Raw genomic sequence first — 27135 nt, 5'->3', positions numbered from 1 at the left:
GCTATATGAATGTAGGAGATATTATTGAAATGAAATCTCTGCAAACAAGCATGCCATAATGTCTTGATGATGATTTTAAAAGCAAAACTGAGTTTGACAAATGGCATCTGTGTACAGTAGCAATAACTCTTTCATGCTTGATTAATAGTCACACTAGCAAATGTGATACAATATGCTGCATGGTATTAGTTCAGACATCTCCAATGGTTTTTGAGTAGCTGTCTCTTTTGGAATTCATTATTGCACGAGCGGCGGTTTGTTGCATATAATTTTTAGAAAGGAAACTGCAACAAAATATGTTAAAAGATCATTAAGGAGTTGATATGAGCATATTACCCCCAGAAAAATGTTTTAAAAAAAATGTGTTAAAAATGTGTTTAATCTTCATGTCTTCGTGGTACTTTTTCCTTTGCTTGTTATAGCACTGGAAATGGATGACAAAGTATAAGCCTTAACTCTGTATTTTTCCTTTTGTGGGTTTAAATCCTAATTAATTGAACATAGATTTTTATGTCTACATGCATGTTTATAAAAATATATACCCATGGAAACTGATATGACCTCTTGTTATGCCAAGAGAATTTGTTGTTCCCGATGATGCTAAAAATCAGCCATATATGTATGCTTTCATACTTTCAGTAATCTTTTTGTTTCTGGTGAGTACAAATATTAATTGCATAGTATGCAGTGAAGTGATTAACATCAATGTAATTTATCATCTGGAGATTTCTGAACATAAATAAATGAGTTGTTTTGTTCAGTGAGGTGTTGACCCCTTCAGTATCTGAGACTTATGTTTTTTTATTGTAAATATGAAAGGCACCACAATCAGCCAAGTGTTGAGTTATTTGATTTTCTGGGGCATTAGTCACTCTTGTTTGTGACATTTCCCAGTTGTGTGCTCGTTTGCAAGCTCATTAATAAGGTTTTCTCAGAGGAATGTTGTTGAGAATGAAGAACATTCAGTAGGGCCTGGGTTTGATAGTTTCACTCTGAGGCTCGTCAAGCATACAGCAACAGTGTGCAATTAGATGTTTAAAACAAGAAATAATTCTGCACAAAATCTTTGAATTCAAAGGCCTCTTCTTGTCAGTCTGACTTAGACCAAAGCCTTATATTTTTAAAATTAAAAATAAACCATTTTGCTACATATGGCCCCCAGAAACCAGATAACTAACCATTTCTTTGTATATGCCTATGATTTTGGTGGCTGTACTTCTGTTATAGGTTTCAGAGTAGCAGCCGTGTTAGTCAGTATTCGCAAAAAGAAAAGGAGTACTTGTGGCACCTTAGAGACTAACAAATTTATTAGAGCATAAGCTTTCGTGAGCTACAGCTCACTTCATCGGATGCATTTCTGTTATGTTAAGTTTGGCTGTAGCAGGATGTATAATTGGTGGCAAAGGTTGCAGGGTTCACGGTCTGAGGAGAAGTGCCTCTAATAGTGTAACTGGCTGCTTAACAAGAGCAGCATGCTATATATTAAATAAAAAAACTAATCTCAATAACATCAAGGTGGCAGCACTTAGTCTGAACATTCAGACTAAAGGTTAGACACTATATAATGAAAGCATGTCATTGTGTAAAAAAGAATAAGAAAAGGCACAATGGGAATGAGAACTGGCACATCTTAACTTTAATGTTTCTTTACTATTACAAGTTAAATGCTTAAATCTTCTCTTTATGTTTCAGGGACGACTTTTTAAAAGTCTGTTTGAGATCAGAAGGGCTCCTTTAGACACATTGTGTGTCAGTCGTCCATTTAACTGTTTAGTTTAAAGATGAGGTCTTTCTATCTGACAGTTGTTTGTTTGATAATCCCATGTTGATATTCAACCATTGTATAGACCATAACATTGATACAGATGTGTGCTGCTAAGATAATAAAAACTGAGGTGGAAAGACCTGCTAGACTTTTCAGTCTCTACCCATTCCACTGTGAAATATAATCCCCTGATAAGAGGACACAGCTGATTTTAGGATAAAGATGACACTTACATATACGTAGTAGCCAATATACAAATATTGATGCTTCTGAAATTTTTGAGAAATATATTCCTTGAGGGCCTATCCCTGGGTCTTAATCTATAGTCTAGATTTATGCACTAATTGCATCTGCAAAGCTACATGTTAAAATGCCAACTGAAATTATTTGCTTTTTCTGTTTGCATTTTTACCCTTTAACTCAAAAGTTATGTTCTTATAATTAACTTAAATAGACATTTTTCCCTCTAATTTAAATATTTTTTCTGACTAATTTTGCTTTTTCTGGAGTTAATATGTGCAGTCTGATATAGAAACTGGTAAAAATCATAGCTCTTTGACCAATTTCCTTGTTAATTTTAATTTAGACAACATATGCCTATTTAAGTAAAACACAGGTCAAAAACCATAGATTAAGAAGATGAGAATACATATAAACCTTTCACAGGCCTTGGAGGATATTGGAAGGGGTATTGTGAAGTACATCTTGGATGATTTTTAAACTAACATAAAGGAAGGTAGACAGAAATTCTACTACTTCAGCTGAAAATATTTTCTCCTGAGGAAACAGTGTCTCCTAGATCAGCAGAGAGATTAAAACTAGGGATTAACACAATCAGAAAAACGTTAAGACTTTAAAAACTCAAAAATTAAGCAAGTTAATTTTTAATTGAGTTAATAGAAGATTAAGTTTCCTAATTTTCTCAGCTGGCAAAAGTTTTGGCATTTAAAAAGCATTTCATACTTGAAATCAAGAAACAAAATATTTAATACTATATTAATGAACATGTAAAGCTAGATAAAGTCTCATTTTCTCAGCACCAATGCAAGTTTTCTCTCTGGTCCATGCATGCCCAACTTGGGTCCTTTAGTTTGTACTGGAAATGTTGTATGCAGTGCTGTAGCTATGGTGGTCCCAGGATATTAGAGACAAGGTGGGTGAGGTAATATCTTTTCTTGCACCAACTTCAGTTGGTGTGAGAGAGACAGGCTTTCATGTTGTCTTCTGGAAATGTGGACATGGCTTGTGCAGTAGCAGAGATGCTGCAGCTATACCTATATATCTGCTCTCTTGCATGAATAGAATTGCCTTGAGTGCTAGGCTTTACTGAAAGCGGCCCATTGATATATTTTCTTGATCTATCTGTTTATATATATATATACACACCATGAATTGTAGTGTATTTTAAACAGCCGGTTCGTTCATTTGGTTGATTTTGAAGACAATAATGTGCAAAGAAAACCTTCAGTCTGATGTGTTGTATCAGCCATGAGGATCATTAGTTTGTTGCTTTTTCCAGGTAAGAAAAGTCAGAAGTGGGCTGAGTTATGAAAAAGCTCTCAAGTTTAAAAAACATTTCACATGTTGTAGTAGTAGTAGCAGTAGCAGTAGTAGTAGTAGTACTGACGAGACTGGTCCAACACAGTCAGTGTGTATTTAAAGTGGATGGTCCTGCAGGGGCAGCTATTGTATGCCCCATATCACTTACACTGAACTTCTTGAAGAGCTATGCGCTATTAGAGTGTGATGAATCAAATCGGGTATGATTGACACAGCCCCAAAGAGCATTGTCTGTACTTGGAGCATAATGCAATTTTCTCTCCCACTGCGGTTTGTGATCACTCTTATGGACAGTGAAATTACTGTACATGGCCACCCAAATTAAATGTATTGCACAGCACTCCCCCATCTATATGCGCTGATTGTATTTCTAAGGGGGTGTCTGAGTGTGATCACACTCTGTCTCCTATTCAGGGTTCAGCAAGAAAACAAAATTAGCAGCTAAGCATTTTATTCGTATTTAAAAATGTCAATTGCCTTTAGCCCCGTTGGCTGCAGTTTACTTCTTTGTTGACTGCTGAGTCTGAAAAGCAAACAAGCCACAGCGGCTATTCTCTTGCATCCAAGGGGAGGGCTGTCTCCAGCTCAGGGGCACGTGGGAGGATGAGGAGGAAGAAATCTTGCTCTACTGCTACTTTTGCTGTACTTGTTGTGTGAACAGACCTGGTCTCTCACCACGCCCAAGTTCAGTCCATTTAAAACAGTTTGACATGCACATATGTCTTCAGTAGAAGCTGCAGCTTGCATCCTCTGTTCTCCCATCCACCTTGCATGGTTTTAAGGTGAGGTTAATATTTTAGGGTGTTCTCTAAACAAGGCAGGCCTACAGTTTCTACAGCCTGAGAAGTGCTTTGGGAAGAGTTGGAGATGAAAAGGGCTGAATAAACTTAAAACATGAATTAAGCACCACCATCTCAAAATAGGTATTAAGCACAAGATTGTCAAGTTGCGCTTGAGCTCGTCTGTTTTGCATACAGGCCTGCTGAAAGGTAGTCAGTTTTGGGATACAGAATGACAACCAACTGCTGCAAAGCATGGAAAGGAATTTCTAACTGAGGACTCTAGTGCAAAATCTTGACCTATGAGGAAAGTCATGGTATCCTCTGTGTACATTGACTGTGTCAGTGACACCATTTGTTTCAGGGTCTCCTCTGAAAGAGACGTGCTCTTTGGAAAGAGGAAATACTGAGTCCATTTCTGCAATAGTTAATATTAGACGTAGGCAAGCATAGATACTGGAACTCGGGGTGCTGCTGCACCCCCTGCCATGAAGTGGTTTCCATCAAACACAGGGTTTACAGTTTGGTTCAGTGGCTTTCAACACCCCCACTATACAAATTGTTCCAGCACCCTGGAGGAAGGAAGCAGCATGGTTCTATGTAAAGAAGTGGAGACAGCCTTAGGACTTGTGTGTCAGGATTGTCAGCATCACAGGTGTTAGACTGCGCTCTTTGGTACTTGGACGGACAGGCACCCTATTCAGAGAATACCGTCGCTGGCACAGACACGAAGAGTTATTGACAAGTCACCTCTAGGGAGGCCACATGTTCCATGTACAGCACATTTCATTTCATTTCATTTATTTTCCACTGAATGCATCCGATGAAGTGAGCTGTAGCTCACAAAAGCTTATGCTCAAATAAATTTGTTAGTCTCTAAGATGCCACAAGTACTCCATTTCATTGCATCGGTTGACTTAAAGACCATGGAACATTGTGCGTGGTCAGGCTAGCATAAACGAATCTACCGAGAGAAAGAGAGAGAGAGAGAGCAAGTCTCATCCTGGTCTCTATAAAGGCTACTTTTGTGTATTTTATAGGCATACTACATGAGTGCTTTTTAAAGAAATATTGTCAAATCCAGAATGGTTTGTAGTAAGGCAAGGGTGGCCAATCTGAGCCTGAGAAGAAGCCAGAATTTACCAAGATACATTGCCAAAGAGCCACAGTAATACATCAGCTCCCACCCACTGATCAGCGCCTCCTGATCCTTCCTGGCACCTCCTGATCAGCTGCTTTGTGCAGGAGGCTTTGAGAAGGAGGGGGAGGAGCGAGGGTATAGAAGGCTCAGGGGAGGGGCGGGAAGGGGTGGGGTGGGGGCAGAGCCAGGGCTTGAGTGGTGAGTTGGTGCCTGTAGCTCCAGCCCCAGAGTCGGTGCCTATACAAGGAGCCGCATATTAACTTCTGAAGAGCCGCATGTGGCTTCGGAGCCACAGGTTGGCCACCCCTGTAGTAAGGGTGGGTTGGTTGGTTAGTTTTCAAATTGGTGGTTGTTGCAGTGCGTCCTTTAGATGACTGGTGTTTAAGCTTTTGAAATAATTCAGCTTAATAAAGGTGCCTTATAAAATTATTGGGGTAGGCTTTTTGTGTTGTTTTTTTACAGCCACTAGAAAATTTATAAGTGTATTAGGAAATAGCTTTATTTAGATTACAAGAAATAATTGACTACCAGTACTGTACTACTGTAGTGTAGGTATGGCTCGAACAACTCATCTTTATTTTTATGTAGGAATCCCACTGTATAATGATATAAAGCAGCACCAAGATGTGCATTTCAGGGCAGTTTTGTTGTACGTAGGTAGTAAATGTCCATCTGTTGTTGGCCTTATGCCTGATATTGCTATCTGAGGCATGCAGTAACTGCCCCAGAATGTACAACTGCAGGTTTCATTAATTATATAATTCTAGGAACTTGGCATTAGAGCCCTGCAATCTGTGAATATCTGATTTATATCCATGGACCATTTTTGCAGATTGGATGCAGATACAAATTTTGCATCCACGCAGGGCTCTACTTGGCATGTTTAAATATAATGTTTAATAGCGGTTACACAGTTATTGGAGACCATAAATTCTTCATAAAAATTTCAGTCTGAAGATTTGTTATGATGATAATAATAAATGATTGATAAGAATATCTAGAATATATGTACCAATTACTCTTACAGATTTACTTTACAGCTTCCACAAATTAAACCATGTAACTAGAAGGTCAGCTGGTGTTATCAAGTGTGTAAATATTTTATACTATCCAGTATATGATCATTTTGCATCTCTAAAATGTTGCAGACCTTACTGTGACCTGGTAAACCAGCACAATGAAGCTGTTTTTCTAAACAGTTAGTCTTACGGTTTTCTAGTCGCAAGAAAAATCTGTGAGATGGGGATTCATTAATAAAAAAAGCATTTATTGTGGAGCTATCTCAGGTGAGGATTTACTAGTGCATTTTATTTCATTACTGAAAATTATGAGGGTTTAAATTATTAAACCCAGCCATGGATTTTTTTATTTCCATGATTCCATAGGAAGCATGTTAATGAGTTAAACACTATATTAATAAAAGACAACAAGCCAATAGTATCAGCAGTAGAGATTCTCAAACAAAATAAAAACGTTTGAATTGTTTCAACCTTTTATGCATACCAAGTTGTTGCCCTCCCCAGTTTCTTACAGCTGAGTAACTTTCTAAAACAATATATGTCTTATTCAATATATGGTATTGAATTGATTTTTGCATTCATTACATTTTAGCTACAGTTGAGATTGCATTTTTAATCTGTTTCAGTTGTTGAAGGCAATGAATTTCTTCTTATGTGGCCTTTTTCCTATAGGGTCTTTCTGAAGGATTTCTGAGCTGTGTCCTTTGGCGTAAACACTTTAATCCCATGTTTATTTTGAGACTTGCACTAATTTCATTTGGACTTGCAAAGAACCTTGCATTGCTCAAACAAAGGCAGCAGAGCTATAATTTTTCTGTCTTTTGCACAAGTGCCTCCAGTGGAGCCGAAAATATTAATATGCAGCGGCACAAAGTATTGTCATACAGTAATATGACACAGGATTGAATGTATCAATTCTGAGCACCACAAATCTCTCTGGTTTCACCTCAGCATGAAGGCAAATGAGTTCCCTTTAGCTTGAGTGAGTTCAGAGATAAACTTCAATGTAACAAAATGTATTTCCCAGGAAATGGTGATGCTGCACTTAGTGTGAAACGCTCTTATCTGTGTCTCACGTTTTGGTGGTGGTAGTCAATTTAATTTGAGAAAATACTGAATTTATTTACTGATTAGCTGAATGGTCTGAAGGTGGCAAGGGTAGGAGTACTGATGCCAAGCTTTCCTTTATGGGTGCATGCAAATCTGATTCTGCTCAAACAGATAATTTGTCAAACAGTTTGTGGGTTTTTTTGTCATGCAGATAAGCCTCAAGTGCGGGTTTTACAGAATTACCCACTGCAAGGCCTAACAAGAGAAGGGGAGCCACTTGAACTGACATGCACAGCTTTTGGAAAGCCACAGTAAGTTCGGGACTTCAAAGGTTTGAACATATCACCCGGTACCAATTATGTCATGTTACAGAAAAGTGATTTGCACATTCTCTGCCTACTGCCTTACTGTAGGAAGTTAATGAGATACTCCGCAGAGAAAATAATTTAGCTATGAAAACAGTGAGTGCTGAAGGGGAATGTTCTCTGAATCTGGACATCAACTAAAATATTAGGACCTTGATTTTAACCCATATCCATTTTGATATAAGTGATAGGTGGAAAATGTCTCCTTTCAAAGCTCTAAATAGAGCTTTCTCACAAATGGGCCCATAGGAAGCAACTCTGTGCTTTGTGGCATCACTGGCAGTAAGATCTCTCTCGCACAAAGGGAAACAAAGTGAATTTTGCTATGAATACCACATGACAGTACATCCCTTCCTTCAGGGAATGGCTTAGATGGCCATTGGTTTGTAATGAATCTGCAAAATCCAGGCCATTGACTACGTACTGAATCCTACAAAGGTTCAAGTATGGCTGAGTAATTACCTTACAAGGGATGGAGATAATGGCACATTAGAGTTGGAGTGGAACTGTAAGGTTAGATAGTCTCTCCCTTTCTGTATGTGATTGTTCTGGGTGATGGCTGGTTTTTTAGGGGTGTAGTTTTCAGTGTTTTATGCAGTGCAGATTTTATCCTTTTTTCCTTGTGATGCTATTATGCAGTTTAATAGATTGTACCCCAGGACAAATCTCCTGATTGCAAAGTCTAAATTTTCCCCTTTATTTTCATGCCATTTTTTCTAAGTGAACCCTTGTAGCCTCCTTAAATAATTTCTCTTCCATTTTGGGTTTACATGCTTTTGTAGATTAATATGTTGATTGACTCTTATTAATCTCGTAACCTAGCCTTTTCTCTTCCTTATTAGCTCAGTCCCTCCCTTTCTGAGGCTATGTCTAACCTACAGGCTAGGGGTGTTTTTCCTCCACTTGCATTTATGTTCTCCTAGCAGCTTGATGAGAGCTAATGTGACTATAAATAGTACTGTAGCATGGGCAGTGTCTATGAAACACTCCTGAAACTGGTGGGTACCATTGGTGGATACCATGGTACCACTATCATTTATATTCATTCTAGATCAAATGGAACTACCACAAGTACAGGCATGCAAGCTGGGGAATCTCACCTTTGACTGATAGTGTAGGTGTAGGGTTATTCTCCTCTTCATTACCTTTCTCTGAACTCCCTGCCATTATTTGGGAATTTGTCCAGAACTGAAGAGGTTATTCCAAGTATTATAGCTGTTTTAGAACCATCTAGATTAAGAGTTTTATCTCCATGGGCCATGATGTGAGATATATACAGCTCAGAAATGCAGTGGCTTCCTACCGACATCTTGCATTCTAAATTCATGTCAAACCTTTTATCCCTCCTCAATTTGTCTCAGTATTACTGTTTCCCAGCTTCTTCTCCCCCATTCAGCGTTTGTGTTTGAGTCCTTCCCCCAGATATTAATCTGCATATTCCCAGTTGAATCTCCTTTTTATGATTTCTGTTCCCATGTTTCAAATCTTCTTAGGCCCCTTTGTATTTTTCTGTCCTCCTTGGTAACTGCAGCTCTTCCTAATTTAGTATCATCTGTGAATTTAATGAACATGTGGTTTACTCCCTTTTCCATATGATTGTGTTCATTAGTAAGCCAGAAAGTAACCCTGAACCTTGCAGTACCCCATCAGACACTTGCCCCATCTAATTTTATGTTGGTGCCTATATGCTGATGGTAACACTCTTTTTATATGGTGGGTTTTATCTGGGCATCTGAAAGCATTTATGTCAAAATATAGCCTTTAAGGGTAACTGCCAGGTCAAAGTGTTCTCAAAATATAGTTTTCATAAAAGCTTATTTTTCAAATATATAATAGGAAAGTTTCCTTGATATTTTAATTCTAGTGGAATTTTTTTTAAAAAGAACTATTCCCCTGCAATATTTGCAACGCAAATGTGATTTTGTGGAGTTACATTAGAACTTGAAAAATAAGGCTAGATACTATTTTTTGTGCTTAGTTACACAGTAGTCCATTTTCATTGTGTAAACTTAGACAAAACCAAAAATTAAACAAATGAAAATGGTGACAAGTAAACAAGAGTTGCAAAATTCTTTCAATTTTAGTGGTCAAAGGTGTTACACGTAAGGAAATTGTCATTTCTCAATATGCAAATTGCCACCACTGTACATAAATTCATAAGAGATGTGGCTGCTGTCCCACTAGTTTACAATCTGCATATATTTTGTATAACGTTTTTTAATTACTCTAACAGTAGAATTCATTTATATGACCCCTCTTGCCCGATATTAAAGTTTGCTGTCTGTCAGAATTTTCTCATGGCCTCTGCAAGCTTGAAATGTACAATCCTATGGCAAAAGGATAAGATGTTGGGTGTCTAATTTTTCGTTGTCCCACTTGGGACACTGTATAAGGTGCCTGATTTTCAGAAAGCGCTGAGAAGCCACTCCATTAAAATTGGTTTCAGAGTAGCAGCCGTATTAGTCTGTATTTGCAAAAAGAAAAGGAGTACTTGTGGCATCTTACAGACTAACAAATTTATTTGAGCATAAGCATCCGATGAAGTGAGCTGTAGCTCACGAAAGCTTATGCTCAAATAAATTTGTTAGTCTCTAAGGTGCCACAAGTACTCTTTTTTCATTAAAATTGTATCTCCAAGGTAAGCATCCCAAAATTGAGACTCCCAAAATCACTAGTCGGTTTAGAAAAGCAAGGCCAATGGCAATAAAACCTGGCTTGGCAACACTAAGATTAAACTTATCCATACAGTCAAATAACTGAAACTTAAAATTTGACCTATTTTATTAACACCAAGTCTGTATGTAGAGGTTTACATGTTTAACTAACTAAGTTCCACAGATGCCTGTGGGCTAGGTATGTAAGTACCTCCATTTTACAGAGCAGGAAACTGAGGCACACAATGGTTAGCACTTGCACAAATCCACACAGTGAATTGATGACAGACAGGAGATCAGAATGCAGGAGTTCCTGCTGCCCAGGCCCAAGATCCTCTCTGTCGCATCCATTTGTATTACCTGGTGGGCAGTCTCAAGATTCTCAGTATCTATTTTCTTTACAAAAGTCCATCACCTGGTCATCATGAAAAGCCCAAACTTTAATGGGTCCCTCAAAAATGGCATGAACGCCCTCTTTTGGCTCACCAACAGGAGACACCTAGCTAATTTTATCCCACCGAGTCCAACTGCCTTAAGAATACTTGGCTCTCTTACATAATCTTTCATCCAGTGATCTTGAAGTACTTTCCAAACTGCTAAGTCCTCCAAAACCAGTGCGGGAGGGTAGATAGTGGTATACTCATTTTACAGCTGGGATACTAAAGCACAGGCAAACCAAGCAATTAGCTCAGGGTCCCCTAGCAACTGAGTTCTATTCAGAAGTCAGCTACCACATTAGTCCTTTTATTCTAAGCACAAGCCCATATTTCTTCCTTTGTAAGTGTGCGGCTGTGTGAAGGCAGTATGTTCTAGCCAAAACTTGAGCTTCTGCTCTTGACAAAAAAAATCCCAACTTTCCTTCCGTCTCTGCAGGAGTAAAAGGCTTTTTAAAAAATTACATCATAGGCTAATTAGGAGCTCATCTTTTACTCCAAAAGGCAAAGCCAACTTTGAGAAGGATCTCAAATGCCTCATGATGTACACTGAAAACCTAAATTGGAGTAAATTAAACACATCGCAAATTCCTTACTTGGGGGTGGTGGGAATACTGTGGAACTTAATGCCATAGCAGAGGGTAACGTTCATTTGCTATTAAATATTGTCCCACCTATCGCACTATGGTTACATCTACACTGGCAATTGAAGGTCAAAACACTTTCAGAGTGTTTTTAAAAAAAAAGAAAAGCTGAAAGACACAAGTTTTGCCAAGACAAACGCCTGTGTGAACAAACACTGCTCGTTGAGGGTGGAAGGTTTTTTTGTAGGCAGGAGAGCTGACAAACAGCAGCTGTGCTGTGTGACTTTTAACGGCATGGCTGTAGCAAAACAGCCGTGTTGCTAAAAGCTATGAAGTGTAGACATAGCCCAAGTGTTTCACCTGTCAAGCAGGACTTCTGATCATCAAGCAGTCCATTTGCCACAGCCTGCAAGGCTGACACATGCGATACTAAGTTTTTAAGCTACTTTACTGGATCATGGTGACAAACGCAATTACTATTGTTTTTAGATGCAGTTTAAAGTTTTTAGTGCACCCTACTATGATTTGAATAGCTATTAGTCCGACACAATGCCTTATTCATAGATATGTCACTGCTAGACTGTTAGAATTAATGGAAAATTTAGGCTCTTATGTTCTCAATTGTTTACTTTGCATCAGAAATGTGTGTTGTCCCACTTCTGTTTAGATAATGTCCTAGAGTTTGCTTGTTTTTTTTTTTCCTTTACACTTCAGAAGAGCAGTTGTCTAAGAGGTACAATATTATTTTCTCTTACTTTGAATGGTGAGGAATTTTTCCTTGATTCCAAATACCGTATTGATGTATTTTTGAATGTTTAATGAAAGTTAGTAATAATCTTACTGCCATTGTGAGACCTACAAAAACAATTGTTCCCACCACTGACTCTGTAGAAACTTGCCTGTTCCCTGAGCTGCGTAACTATTATGTTCATTGCTGTTCCATTAGCAACAGATGAGAGAACAGACTACCAAATGGAAAAAAGGGTAATTAGGGGTGGGGAGAAGAGGTAATGTTATTTTCCAGCTGCTAAAATGGTACTGACAAACAGCAGAGACCAAAATGTTGCAAATGAGTCAACTATATCCCTTTTCAAAGCTGTTCAAACTTGCTAAAATGTATCAATTTTGTTAAATGAATGTGTGTTTTACAATAAAATGCTGTTGAAATTTAATTCACGCTTTAAAGAGCTACTGTACATACAAGTATAGCCCATTGACTGTAGGCCTTAAGCCTTCAGATTTGTGGGTTCCCTCCTCCCCCATTAATGATGATTATCTTTTGGTGAAGTCTGTTCTCCTTGGATTGCTGTGAAACAGCAGAGCAAGGCAAAAAATATTACTTGCAGGGAATCATTTCCAGTTGGTATAGGATAAATTGTAAGTAATGTAAGTGCTTCAGCATGTGAGACATGAGTGGTTCAAAAGCAAATGAAGGAAGCATCCACTAAAGGATGCGCATCATGTCATTTCCTTACAGTGTCTTTTTGTCTGTCATGTGATCTCCTATTTGGATGTGGATGAAATGTGGAAAATACAGACTTAATTGTCGGAATTAATAATGCAATTGTTTCTTTCTCCCCCTCCTGCATAGGCCTACGGAAGTGAAATGGTTAAGAGTAGATGATGAGATGCCTCAACACGTTGTAGTGTCGGGTTCAAACCTTCTCATTAATAACCTAAACAAAACAGATAATGGTACATACCGCTGTGAGGCTTCAAATGCGGTGGGGAAATCATCTGCGGATTACATGCTGTTTGTATACGGTACGTGAGGAAAAAACGCCATTCTACTAGACTCATTTACACATAATTGCTACATACCACTCTCTGAAAGCTTTTGAAAAAGTAAACATTTTGCTTAATGCTAGAATTTCTGATAGCATCTGACACATCCTCTCATTATATTTGGGGTTTCTGGGAAACCATTTCCTTCACTCTTTTTTCCCCCTGATGCTAGCCTCAGATGCAGAGCCTCTTATGTTCAAAGTCCAGTAAGTAACGACTTCTCGGAGCTATCATTGTAAGCTTGTCATGGAGGTGAGATGGATTGTAAGATGCAGTGCAGGAAAAAGCCAGGGCAGAAGCTGAAGGGGTTGTGGGGAGGGGCTCATGGGAGACGGGGGTGCTTAAGCTATCCTCTGAGAGTGCTGAATATTGTAGGACTGCTCCCTGGTTTGTTTCCCCATAGTGTCTTATCTAATCTGTTGTGTAATGTCTGCAGCAATGGTACAGGATTTTCTCTCCACTCTGTTTTTAGCAAGAATCAGCAAGCATATCCGGATAATTACAAACCAGTAAATAAGCTGGAGGAATGAGATGTCGTAAACATATCAATGGCTGCCAAACAGACACTAAAACATGCCTCAGCATCTTTCTAAAGTGCTATTAAGTACCTACTTTAATTCTTCAGTTCCTCTGCATTATTTTACCATCACTTTTAACCTTGTTGTGCTCTTGTCATGGAGGTCGGGCATATAATGAAGATTCAGTAGACACTTGAAGAAGGATCGCCAATCTAATTATGAACAATTCCCTTGCGCTACATGTTAAAGGCTAGTTCTTTAGGAAGATGGAAGATGCATGGTTTTTTTCATCTGCATTATATAAATGTTGACACTCCTAGTGTGTGCAGGTGGCATAGACAGGCTCTAAGGAGAGATCTGCATGAGAGCCAGTGGTCGTCAAGCCTGACTGTTTTATAAAAACCCCCTTGACTTCTCACAAATATTAAGTGATGTAATTTGAATTATTACAATTAAGATTGCGCTGGTATCGTGTTTTGGAAACTTGCTCTGGTTTAAAACTTAGTCCATATTCCCTCTGCCTGGAACAATACAGCACAAAATCCCTTGTGCTGACACAGATCAGGCAGCTAGAGAGCCCACCTTCTGACTTTCATACACACACGTTGCTTTACATGTACAATATTTTAAGCATTTATAAAGGGAGGCCCCTGTAGAAATGTATGTCTAAAGATGTAATTAAATCAGGGGTTTTCAAACTTCATTGCTTTGTAACTTCCTTCTGACAAGAAAAATTACTACACAACCTCAGGAGGGGGGACTGAAGCTTGAGCCTACCTGAGCCCCACTGCCCAGTGTAGGGGGCCAAAGCCTGAGTCCCACCACCCAGGGCTTGGGGCCAAAGCAGAAGCCCCACAGGTTCAGCCCAGACTGGGGGCCTGTAACCTGAGCCTCATCACTCCAGGCTGAAGCCCTCAGGCTTCGGCTTTGGCCCCGGGCAATGGGGCTTGGGCTTCAGCCCCAGCAAGTCTAATGCCAGCCCTGGTGACCCCACTAAAATGGAGTCACCACCCACTTTGGGGTCTTGACCCACAGTTTCAAAACGGCTGAATTAAACAAATACTGAACATTTCCAATATTTTCCCCTTAAGTGCCAAAAAAATGGCTTCTGATTTTAAAATGGAAGTTTATTTCATAAGAGACGCATCCATATTTCAGAGTCATTTCTCTTCTCTGGGTCTGGTGAGGTGGGGGATGCATTCACACCAGTATTTTTTCCTTAGATCAACAGCTATGTGACCTTGCAGCCCTAGAAGGAATAGTCTCCGTACTAAATGACAACATGAGAACACGTGAAACAAGGCTTATGCTTGTTGCATCAATGCAATCACATGTTCTGTATATTGTCCTAAACATCATAACTAAGGAGTTCATGTGAAACTAGAACTATGCAATATAATAAAACAACAATACAACGAAATGACTTTCCATTCCTTGGGTTGTTCGTATACTACTTGTCCTCTAAAGGACTTCCCTTAGAAACAGCTCTAGGTGGAATGTCTTGAGTTGGAATCTCTTGCAGTTTCAGGCCAAGAATTCAATGTGCTCTGGAAACTGAACTCCCTTCTGAATGTTAAACGTGGTCGAAGAGTGAAATTTTCAGAGCTCATGTTGGCACACACTGTCACTGGTTTTGCTTTGTCTGTTGTGTGAACAAGAAGTTTAGGACTGGCAGTGCTGTACCTCTCATTGGCACATCTAATTCACAGGAAAAGACTCAATTAAATTATTTTAAGAGAAATAAAAATTTCCAAAGATTTTTAGCTTGTGCCCTTAGTGCGTACGTATGACCACCGTATAGGCATGATTAGCTGCTTTTATGGTCTGTTGGGGGTCCATGGTCAAGTAACTGTTCTACATCTCATCATGTCAAGATTGTGTCAAATCAGGAGCATCCCAATCCAGCTCGATACGCTAGATTGTATAAAGAAGTCCCTTGAGGCCATGCATGTGCAGTCCAGGAATTCAGAGCTGTTGGTCTTATGAGAGTGGATTGCTTTTGGCTCCCTTCTCTAGTGCACTGGTTCAAATCTAACCCAACTCAGCATTAAGGAATACAAATACTATGCTGTGTCCTGTGTGGAAATGCGTCAACAGTCTGAGTCCACCTCTTAATAAAGCATTCATGTCTCGTAAGCCATCACCACATTGGGCATCTTTTTCTCAGCATGGAAACTGACCCGTGGAAGTTGCATCTACCAGCCTAGTGCAAAATGCATTAAAAGGTTTCCCTACTGCTTGCCTCTCTACCTGTTCCATGGATAAGTATGACTTATTCTCCAGGGCTGTCAATACAGGATTTGTACCAGCACCAAATTGACCTTAAGAGAGAGAGGAAGAAAATAGGGTGATTAGTCTGTCAAATCACTCAGTGTCTTAAGTCCCTTAATAGTTATTGGATGCAATAGAGTGTGATGACTGCAGAAGAGCTGTGACCATCTGACATGTCAGCCCTACTCCACCTCATCAAGGTTAATCTCCTTATAAAATTAAAATACACATATGTTTAAATATCATTCAGTCTAAAATGACTTCTAGCAGCAAGAACCTGCAAAGTGATTGGTGCGGAACTGTCCTTAACACCCCCGTGTATTCTGCTGACGTGTTATAAGGATGTCTAATCACATACAAGATAATACAAACTGAAAATGTTGTTGCCTAAAAATTGATTTCACACTGGGAGTGACCGAAGACTTTTCCTAGAAATCTCTAGTGTGATTAGCACATGAGACTAGACAATCATCTCCCCCAATCAGTAGAGACGAAACTGTCAGTAGCAGTTCCCCCCGGTAGAGATAGTGAAACACAAAATTCAGTTTTTCATCCTCAGTGACAAAGGTTGGTGATTTTCTTCTCATGCTTTGCTCTGTCTCCACTGGTAATAAAGAAACATCAGTGTAGTACCTTGTCAGCCTATCCCAAATTATTATTATGTTAGGATTATGAAGAAGTTATCTAATAAAGAAATGGATCCAGATATTGCAGCTGAAGGAGAAGGACAAAATGTTTAAAAACATTCTTCATGAATGATCATTTTCCCTTAGCTGACTTCACAATGAAGCGAACTCCAAGGTAATGTTTCTTAACTTTCAAGAAGTTGTACTGAACACAATAAAGGTGCAGCATATAATTAAAGTTTGGATGTATTAATTAGAGAATTTGGGAGCTCACTTGGAGATAAAAGAATAGCAGATGTGTCAGTGATGAAAAGTTGACATGCTTTAGATAAAATTTAAAATCAAAAGCCTATGAACTGTTTCATGCTCTATTATTGCAGAATGATTCCTTAATTCAAAGTCTTGCAGACTAATTAACACATTCAGTTTGATCATTTTGGGGCATTGATATACATATAATTTTTTCTTTCACATCTTTTCTCATCTTTCCTCCTTCCCCAAGTAACTTTTGTGAAGATATAGTACTCTATATGGTATAAATATTTTATACTGTAGAGCCTAGCACTGTTTGGTGGCTTTAACAGGTCAAGTATCTTATAAATTCTTTGTAAAGAAAAAAAAATGTCTTCTACTATTTTTTTCCATCCAGGTTGTGATATTAACAAAAGCTAGGGCAGCATTAAAATATTGATAAAGATATTGACTTTATTTAAAAAAAAAGTCTCAGTAAAATCTTGCATGCTTCGAACTTGATATTTAATAGTGACATTCTCATTTCTTTGTATTTTTTACTAGCTTAAAAGTAGTTTTACATCCTGCGGAGATGTATTGATGGAGGAAGAATAATGAAGTTAACAGTTCTGGAAAAAGCAAATGAGAGACTCAATCTGCTGTGGATATTTAGTCTGTTAACCGCAGCAGGAACTCCCCCGTTCCCCATCAGAATTTTCAAATGTAAAAGTAGGAAAAATGACATAGCACCATTGTCTGTCTTTGTACATAGCAAATTGTCCTCCTTGTTGTAGGAAGTTTGTGGTTTGTTTTTCTTATAGCTCTCCCATTCCATCTCTATCTCCCATCAATGACTAATTTGTGATAGGTTTTTATTTTTTTAGCATTTATAAATGACAGAACAAGAGAGAAATTTCAGGCCAGAGCCCTTCTGCTGGCATAAGTCTGTGTGTAGCTCCATTGCAATCAACGCAGCTATACCACTTTACAGCAGCTTGGTTCTGGCTCTCTGTCTTGAAAGCCAGGTGGGAAATTTGCCCCCTGCTTTTAGGGGAATAAAGACATCAAACAGCCATGCTGCTTTTCAGTGTCCTTGTTTCTCTCTTATCATTGTTGATCATTGTTGTGTTCTGCTTGTTTTTCTTAATTTGCCTTTTTATTTTCCTTTTTATTTTTTTATCCAGATCCCCCCACAACTATCCCTCCTCCCACAACAACCACCACCACCACCACCCCTACCACCATCACAGGTATGGTACCTTCATAACCATTGGAAATGTCCTGAATGTGTATTGTCTTTTATGTCTATAAACAGAAGCCTGGGGGGGGGGAAAACCAAAAAAAAAATATTTATTATTCATAATATACAATTCATGTACTGGTGTGTTCATCATCTCAGGAAGTTGGACAGTCCTTACTGCAGATATTCTAGGAACATGGAAACTAACATGTCAGACATGACTGACAGTCCATTTAGTCCAGGACTGGTGACTAATATTGGATACTTCAAATGAAGGTATAAACACCCCTATAGTATATCTAACACGGGGAGCGGGTGTTAAATATCTTGCTCACCCCAGTCGATATCAATTTCTGAGCTATTTATGCCCGGAAGCATGAAGTTTGTTTGTAACTTTGTCCAACTGGTGTGATTACAAGTGCTGCTGCTATTCATAATGTTTCATCTATTTCTGAAACTTAACAAAACAAGCTATCTACCCCAATATCCTGCAACAATAACACCACCACCTAGCTCTTGTATATGAGCCCACCAGTCAATTATGCATATTATTCTAATATTAAAAAGGATATTTTGTTCACCTTTTTTTAAGTTGCCTTTTAATTTTGAATTCCTATTTTCCTGTATTCTGGGACCAGGTAAATAGGAACACGCAACTGTCCATAATACACCACTCATTATTTTACATCCATCCATCCATCATCTCACTAAAGGTCCTCTTCACAGTAACTACATCTGTCTTCCCAGTCACTCCTCAAAAGGGAGGTTTTTCTGATTTTTCCCTGCTCACCTACAATACTCTGCTCATTTTCATGGCCCTTCCCTGGATGTTTTATTTCAGCTATATTTTTTTCTTGAGATAGAGGAGACAAAGTGACCACAATACTAAAGATAAGAATGTACCATCAATTGTCCAGTGGCATAATATTTCCGGTATGATACTCCTTCCCCTTCATAAAACAGCATAACATTTTATTTATCTTTGTGACTACCATTGTGCCTTAGCTGACTTTAACTATCCTGCATTCCTACCCCTGCTCCCATGTGACGGTTACAGCTAAATCAGAACTCATGGGTGTCGACAATTAATTTTAAACCTTCCTTTCAACGTGCCTTAACATGCTCTTGTCCCAGTGTATTTCATCTGTCATTGTGTTGTCCATATTTTGCCATGTCACTGTCTTCCTCCTTCCAGGTCCACTGTCTACCTCCTTACTAATGAACTTCGGAAAGTGCTGGTATTAACTTTTTCCCCATCTCGAGACTTGGCTATTTATTACAGTTTTTATCTTTTAACGACTTTTTATTCCATAATATGTCTTAACCTCTCACCTCATTGTGTCAAAGTTTCCTTCAGAGCCTTTTGCGGGGAGACTTCTTATCAAATGTCTCTTGGTCTAAAGGAACGCTGTAACTTGGTGGTTCTTTATACACTGTTCTGTTAATGCTTTCAAAGAGCCATTGTAACCATTTACAGTTAACTTACCCTTACAGGAACCAAGCTGCTTTAGCCCTATTACATTATATTCGTGTCGTGCATTGTAATACTAATGATTTTCTCATCTCTTTGCACTGGAAATGAAATAAGTATTGCTAGCATGTCATTTTGGGGCTCATTTTGTATAGGTGGGTACTCTGCGAAGCTACCCTTCCACACTCAACATCGTAGCTATTGCAAATAATAAGTTTACATGTGGTTTGTAGCTCAAATGCTTTGATCGTTGCTACCATCCAAGACTATAATAAGGCATCTTAGGCAACCTCCATGCTGATTCGACAGAGTTCTCCAACTTCTCCTTTTGGGTGCTCATAGCTTCCTCACTTTTTTTTATTATTTGTTCGTTTGTTTATTATTTTTAAATAAGTCACTCTTCTGGAAACTAAATATCACTGGCTCTTGGTATGAGTCCCTCTTAACTGATGTTGAACTTGATTATATTATATCCATTCATAGAATATCAGGGTTCAAAGGGACCTCAAGAGGTCATCTAGTCCAACCCCCTGCTCAAAGCAGGACCAATCCCCAACTAAATCATCCCAGCCAGGGCTTTGTCAAGACTGACCTTAAAAAAATTCTAAGGAAGGAGATTCCACCGCCTCTCTAAGTAACACATTCCAGTGCTTCACCACCCTCCTAGTGAAAAAGTTTTTCCTAATATCCAACCTAAACCTCCCCCACTGCAACTTGAGAACATTACTCCTTGTTCTGTCATCTGCTACCACTGAGAACAGTCTAGATCCATCCGCTTTGGAACCCCCTTTCAGGTAGTTTGAAAGCAGCTATCAAATCCCCCCTCATTCTTCTCTTCCGCAGACTAAACAATCCCAGTTCCCTCAGCCTCTCCTCATAAGTCATGTGTTCTAGTCCCCTAATCATTTTTGTTGCCCTCCGCTGGATGTTTTCCAATTTTTCCACATCCTTCTTGTAGTGTGGGGCCAAAAACTGGACACAGTACTCCAGATTAGGCCTCACCAATGTCGAATAGAGGGGAACCATCACGTCCCTCGATCTGCTTGCAATGCCGCTATTTATACATCCCAAAACGCCATTGGCCTTCTTGGCAACAAGGGCACACTGTTGACTCATATCCAGCTTCTCGTCCCCTGTAACCCGTAGGTCCTTTTCTGCAGAACTGCTGCCTAGCCATTCGGTCCCTAGTCTGTAGTGGTGCACGAGATTCTTCCGTCCTAAGTGCGGGGACTCTGCGCTTGTCCTTGTTGAACCTCATCAGATTTCTTTTGGCCCAATCCTCTAATTTGTCTAGGTCCCTCTGTATCCTCTCCCTACCCTCCAGGGTATCTACCTCCCCTCCTAGTTTCCTGTCATCTGCAAACTTGCTGAGGGTGCAATCCACACCATCCTCCAGATCATTTATGAAGATATTGAATAAAACCGGCCCGAGGACCGAACTTTGGGGCACTCCACTTGATACCGGCTGCCGACTAGACATGGAGCCATTGATCACTATCCGCTGAGCCCGACAATCTAGCCAAATTGCTATCCACCTTATAGTCCATTCATCCAGTCCATACTACTTTAACTTGCTGGCAAGAATACTGTGGGAGACCGTGTCAAAAGCTTTGCTAAAGTCAAGGAACAATATGTCCACTGCTTTCCCCTCATCCACAGAGCCAGTTATCTCGTCACAGAAGGCAATTAGATTAGTCAGGCATGACTTGCCCTTGGTGAATCCATGCTGACTGTTCCTGATCACTTTCCTCTAAGTGCTTCAGAATTGATTCGTTGAGGACCTGCTCCATGATTTTTCCAGGGACTGAGGTGAGGCTGACTGGCCTGTAGTAATTCCCCAGATCCTCCTCCTTCCCTTTTTTAAAGATGGACACTACATTAGCCTTTTTCCAGTCGTCCGGGACTTCCTCCGATCGCCATGAGTTTTCAAAAATAATGGCCAATGGCTCTGCAATCACATCCGCCAATTCCTTTAGTACTCTCGGATGCAGCGCATCTGGCCCCATGGCCTTTTGCTCGTTCAGCTTTTCTAAATAGTCCCGAACCACTTATTTCTCCACAGAGGGCTGGTCACCTCCTCCCCATGCTGTGCTGCCCGGTGCAGCAGTCTGGGAGCTGACCTTGTTCGTGAAGACGGGCAAAAAAAGCACTGAGTACATTAGCTTTTTCCACATCCTCTGTCACTAGGTTGCCTGCCTCATTCAATAAGGGGCCCACACTTTCCTTGACTTTCTTCTTGTTGCTAACATACGTGAAGAAACCCTTCTTGTTACTCTTTAATATCTCTTGCTAGCTGCAACTCCAGGTGTGATTTGGCCTTCCTGATTTCACTCTTGCATGCCCAAGCAATATTTTTATACTTTTCCCTGGTCATTTGTCCAGTCTTCCACTTCTTGTCAGCTTCTTTTTTGTGTTTAAGTTCAGCAAGGATTTCACTGTTAAGCCAAGCTGGTCGCCTGCCATATTTACTATTCTTTCTACACATCGGGATGGTTTGTCCCTGTAATCTCTATAAGGCTTCTTTAAAATACAGCCAGCTCTCCTGGACTCCTTTCCCCCTCATGTTGTTCTCCCAGGGGATCCTGCTCATCAGATCCCTGAGGGAGTCGGTCTGCTTTTCTGAAGTCCATGGTCCGTATTCTGCTGCTCTCCTTTCTTCCCTGTGTCAGGATCCTGAACTCGACCATCTCATGGTCACTGCCTCCCAGGTTCCCATCCACTTTTGCTTCCCCTACTAATTCTTCCTGGTTTGTGAGCAGCAGGTCGAGAAGAGCTCTGCCCCTACTTGGTTCCTCCAGCACTTGCACCAGGAAATTGCCCCTACATTATTGTTTAGTGGCTTGATCCTATTACTGATGCTTACGGATTTTGTTGCCTCACTGGTTATTCGATGTTCTGCATTCACCATTCATGCTTTGATCCTGAGGCTGCTGCAGCACCCTTCGCTATTCAATCTGTGCTCTTAAGAGTTGGCTTTTATAGCCGCACACATTCTTAGTCCTTCTCCAATAGACTTGCTTGGATCAGAAATCTACCAGCCACCCCACCCCTGTGATCCAGGCTATCTTCACAGTTTTCAGGGTCAGTCGTTATTCAAAATGCACATAGCACCACTGATGTGCTAGCTGGCTTCATCACCATGCCCACCCCTTCTCTCAAGTTTCCCTTCTGTCCTTCCTTTGTAATCTGCCTTTTCCCATGTAACATTCCCTGTCAGCTGGCCCTGCCCTTGGAGCATTTCAGGGAAAGTTATTGTAACGGCCTTGGGCCCTGATGATGATCCTAATCATCTAAATATAGCTCCCCGGATTTCTCTGACAGTTCACTTGTGGTAGACACAGACACATCAAGATCGTAAGATCTTCAGACTCCTGAGGTCCCTTCCATTCCTGATTATTCTATGACTCTGAGAGAGATCCACATGCCTGGTGAGATCTGACAGCCACTTATAGAGGGCAAGTCATGGGTATCTTACGATTCTTGCAGCAATCAAACATCCATTTTTGCCTGTTCCTGATGGTAGAATCCCTTCTCCCCTTACCTATCTAGTGAGTGTAACAGTGTGGGTTCTCTCTTCTGAGGAGAATTTATTCACTGCTGGAGAAGTGTTGGAAGGGAAAATGCTTCTAAGATTCCCCCCACACACACACACCTACTCTTCCTTGGTGATCTTCCATCAAAACGCACCAGCTTCCTTGACTGGAGGCTCAAATCCGTCACTTCTGTGGTGGGCCTGCTATTCTAGAGTGTAATTATACTCTTAAAAGTGACTATATAAGAAGTGCATAGTTGGGTTCCATGTTTTGTCTCAGTGAATTGCAGATTGAAATTAGTCCATTCACAAGTGAAAAGGTAGTTTTCTAATTGCTAACCCAGCAAAAGCACTCTGGGATCTGGAAGGTCAAGGTGGACTCTTGCTTTCTATGCATCATGGCCAGTAACAGGGAACCTACAACAGGAATTCTGTTAATCCACGTGAGGTGGTCCAGAATGCCATTTCTTCTGCCCCTTGCTATGCTGGTTTTGCAGTGCTAAACATCTGGTAAAAATAAAAAAAAACAACTTTTTTCACTAAAGTAACCAGTCGCAGGTTGAAATAGGCAGGGGGCAGATGTATTGAGTAAGAAGAGGGGCCAATATTGTATATAATTACTGTTCTGACCGTGGCCTCATTTGAAGTCTCTACCTGGCTTAGCTTTAAATGTTTTATACTTATTCATCTACCAGTTAAGCAGACTTTGCCTCGAGGCTCAGTCTTCCTTGCTTCTGACATATGTATACATATACGTATATCGTCACATACACCACTAGACTATCAAGCAAATGCATACTCTGCAGTCTGCCACAAACTGGGTTCCCCCACACCAAACTTTGGCTGCTTAGCAGCCATGTGAAAAGGATCCTAGGTACTCTGGTTTCTAAAACAGAGCTAAAATGCATGTTTAAACACAATTATGCTTAGCCATAACCCTCAGCAGTTAATCTGGTTGGTTTGACCAATGTGAATGGGACCAGACTGTGTTGGTGACATTGTACTCTGTTCTACTCTTACCCAGATCACTAGGAGCTTTTCCATTAACTCTAATGAGGGCAGAAATAGGTCAATTGTGCCAAATTCCTTGGTTTCAGTGTGGACTTTCTGTTTGTCTCATTCAGTTGCTGGCTTCTCCGCTTGAGATTTGAGGCCACCTTACAGATGCACTTTAACCTCCTGAACCAGGAGTTGTATATTTGCTCTCTGCACAGAATGCCTTTGTGCTAATGAACAAGCTAGCACTGAAGTGTTGTCAAACTGAAGTTGCTACTGGAATAACTTTGTCAAATCCCTCTCTTTGATGGATGTGATCGTGCAGAGTTAGTGTGTCTTAGCAAGCCACTATATATGTATTTATCTTCTTCTGAAGGCTCAATATCTGCACTCATGGAATTTAACATTTGCTCCTCTCTCCAAATAGAGTAAAGGTTATGGAACTGAACATTTGCAATCTCCACTTCTACAGAGACTAGACAGTCTACTAAATTTAACTAGAAACCCAAGTCTGACAAATGGATATAAAAATTAATTTCCGCTCTTCCCCTACGTTGTTTAGTTCATTGCAGACCCTGTTAACCTTAAAGCTTCAGCAGCCAAACATGAATGAGTAAGTTCCTGCAGTTTTATACTGAAGTTTATCTTCCTTTCTTTCTAATAATGGGTTTTGCAACTGAAATCCATTTACAAATTAGCATCATTGCAAGAATTATTTACAGCAGTGGGATAGAAATACTACTTAAAAGCTTCAAGGGACAATACATAACTTCTAATTTTATTGCCTCCAAAATACTGAACTGTTCTCATAAAGCAGGGGTGGCCAAACTTACTGACTCTCCAAGCCATATACGATAATCTTCAGAAGTTCGAGAGCCAGGGCGTGTCTGCCGGGACTAAGGGCCTCAGCCCTGAAAAGCGCATCTGCTAGGGCTCAGCTTCAACCCCACTCCTGCTGAAGCCCTGAGACTCTCCTCCCCACATGGCAGAAGCCCGTAGCCTCACCATCCCAGTCTGTTTCTCAGGGGGAGGTGTGGGGGACTCCACTAGCTGCACTTTACTGTAAAAGAGCCACATGCAGCTCTCAAGTCGCGTTTTGGCCACCCCGACATATAGTCTGAATACTGGTGGTTGATTTTGTTCAGAGGTGGTAGTGTTCCTTTTTTTACATGCTTAGTCTTCCACCCAAACCAATTAAAAGCATTTTTAAATGGGATTCCTCAAATCGGACGAGATTTTTATCTCAATTATACTTCACCTTCTCTCCCTTCATTCCCTGCACAAGCTGGGGGCACACTTAACTGGCATCACATGGAAGCTGAGGATGGTTCTGCCAAGACCCCATCTTCATAAGAAAAATGAGCTGTGTTGGAGAGAGTTTTCATTTGCAAAGCACCTATTCTCTGCATTTAAACTGGACTCCTTACCAGATGCCCCCTCCAGTGTAGAGTACGCTTCCTGATTCAGGTGCTGAAGATGCTTTGAGGGCTCACTTTTTCTACAGTAAATAAGAACAGGCGTAGGGGTGGGCCCATTTGCGCTTGAGCAGGTTCAGTAGGTTCTTCAGCTGTCGACTCCAGTGGCAAACACCCATTTGATTATTCATATAAAGCTAAATATACTAGGTGGTGCTGTACAGCCATTACAGGAAGGCATGCTTTCTACACCAGAGAGCTTGCGTCGCTATAACAGACAAGATATTTTTGTTACAAAATATGGCCCCTGTTCTGTACAAAATTCCTCCCCAACCTATTAACAATCCCTGTTCAGTGCTGCCCCCTTGCCAGCCCTAGATGACAACCTAAGGCAAGACTTGGCATGCCTTGGTTGTCCATTCAGTCCACTTCCTGAGCATAAGTGTCTCACTCTCACTCCTGATGTGACTGTGAATGCTGCTGGCATGGACTTGACCTGATCCGTCAAGCTGAACTCTAAAAGCTGTAGTGTAGCTGTAGTGCTGTGAGGAAGTCATGGAGCTTCCAAAGGAGCACAAGCTTTAAACCATTTGCTTTGTCTCTGCTGCTTTGCTACTTCCAATTTATCACATGATGATGGTTTGATCTTTTCAGTATCTATACTGATTTTCTGACCATTCTTTGGCATTTCAGCTGTTATCACTGGCAAATCCTTTTTTATCATTTAAAATTGTCCTTGTGAACATTTGTTCATTAAAATGTACAATATGATATGGCAGAGCAAACTGCATAATTTAAATTGCCACTGGAGTCTTCACTTGAAATACCCCCTGTAGGGCTAATTTTCTTCCACCTCCGCACATAAAACAATTAATTGTTTACCCTGTACAGTCATGTTTGTTGCCTCCTCTGCTCTTGACACTTGTGTGTAACATCGCAGCAGTTTTAATGGAACGTGGGATGTACTTGGGATACTTCTAGGGAATCCCTAGTGTTGCAGATTACATGTTTGAGCATATATCGCATGGAGGTTCCTTTATAATTTGTACAGAGACTTGAGTGGAATCCTGTAGCAATGCCAAGGCTCCTCAGCAACTTATCACATCCTGATCCTGGACTGGCAGGTTACATCATCAGATGACTTGCGTTTAAAATAATTGTGAAGTCTTTTTAAATGTATTAAAACATTTCTTTAGGATAAAGGGATGCTGGAAGGTTTAAAAATAAACACATCCTTATTGGTGATACCATAGATCAGTGGTTCTCAAATTGTGGGTTGGGACCCCAAAGTGGGTCACGACCCCGTTCTAATGGGGTTGCCAGGGCTGGCGTTAGACTTGCTGGGGCTCAGGTTACAGGCTCCCCACCTGGGGCTGAAGCCCTTCAGCTTCGTGCCCCCGCTCCTCCCCCTTGGGATCGTGTAGTAATTTTTGTTGTCAGAAGGGGGTCACAGTGCAATGAAGTTTGAGAAACACTGCCATACATGGTTAAAACCAAATGGTAAAAATAGAATGAACTTTTCAGTTTTTTTGCTGCTTTTAAGTTTAAACATTAGAAAGTAAAATTATTAATCTACTTCCAAATCTTATGTAAATGTTCCACTGTTTAGATTGCAAACACTGGAAGAGGTTGTTGAAGTAGAAATTAAGTATTTTTCATACATTTTTCACTTAAATGTTCGTTTTATTAGTATTCCATT

The 27135-nt window shown here is 40.2% G+C and overlaps 1 protein-coding gene across 5 annotated transcripts in view; it reads left to right on the top strand.

Moving 5' to 3' along the window:
• Nucleotides 1–27135, top strand: part of CADM1 (cell adhesion molecule 1) — a 291800-nt gene that overhangs the window by 225655 nt on the left and 39010 nt on the right. For 3 of the 5 annotated variants that reach the window (XM_038380886.2, XM_038380880.2, XM_038380883.2), the window contains exons 6-7: nucleotides 7526–7625; nucleotides 12943–13115. In XM_038380886.2, coding sequence (XP_038236814.1) covers nucleotides 7526–7625; nucleotides 12943–13115 — 273 coding nt within the window. Of the gene's footprint in view, nucleotides 1–7525; nucleotides 7626–12942; nucleotides 13116–17966; nucleotides 18033–27135 lie in introns of all 5 variants that reach the window. The other 2 variants (XM_038380879.2, XM_038380878.2) reach the window with 1 other exon arrangement.

This window comes from Dermochelys coriacea, chromosome 22 (genome assembly GCF_009764565.3).
Source record: "Dermochelys coriacea isolate rDerCor1 chromosome 22, rDerCor1.pri.v4, whole genome shotgun sequence".
Classification (NCBI taxonomy): Eukaryota; Metazoa; Chordata; order Testudines; family Dermochelyidae; genus Dermochelys; species Dermochelys coriacea.
The sequence above is the reverse complement of the archived record's forward strand: the minus strand, read 5'-3'. Positions and strand labels throughout refer to the sequence as shown.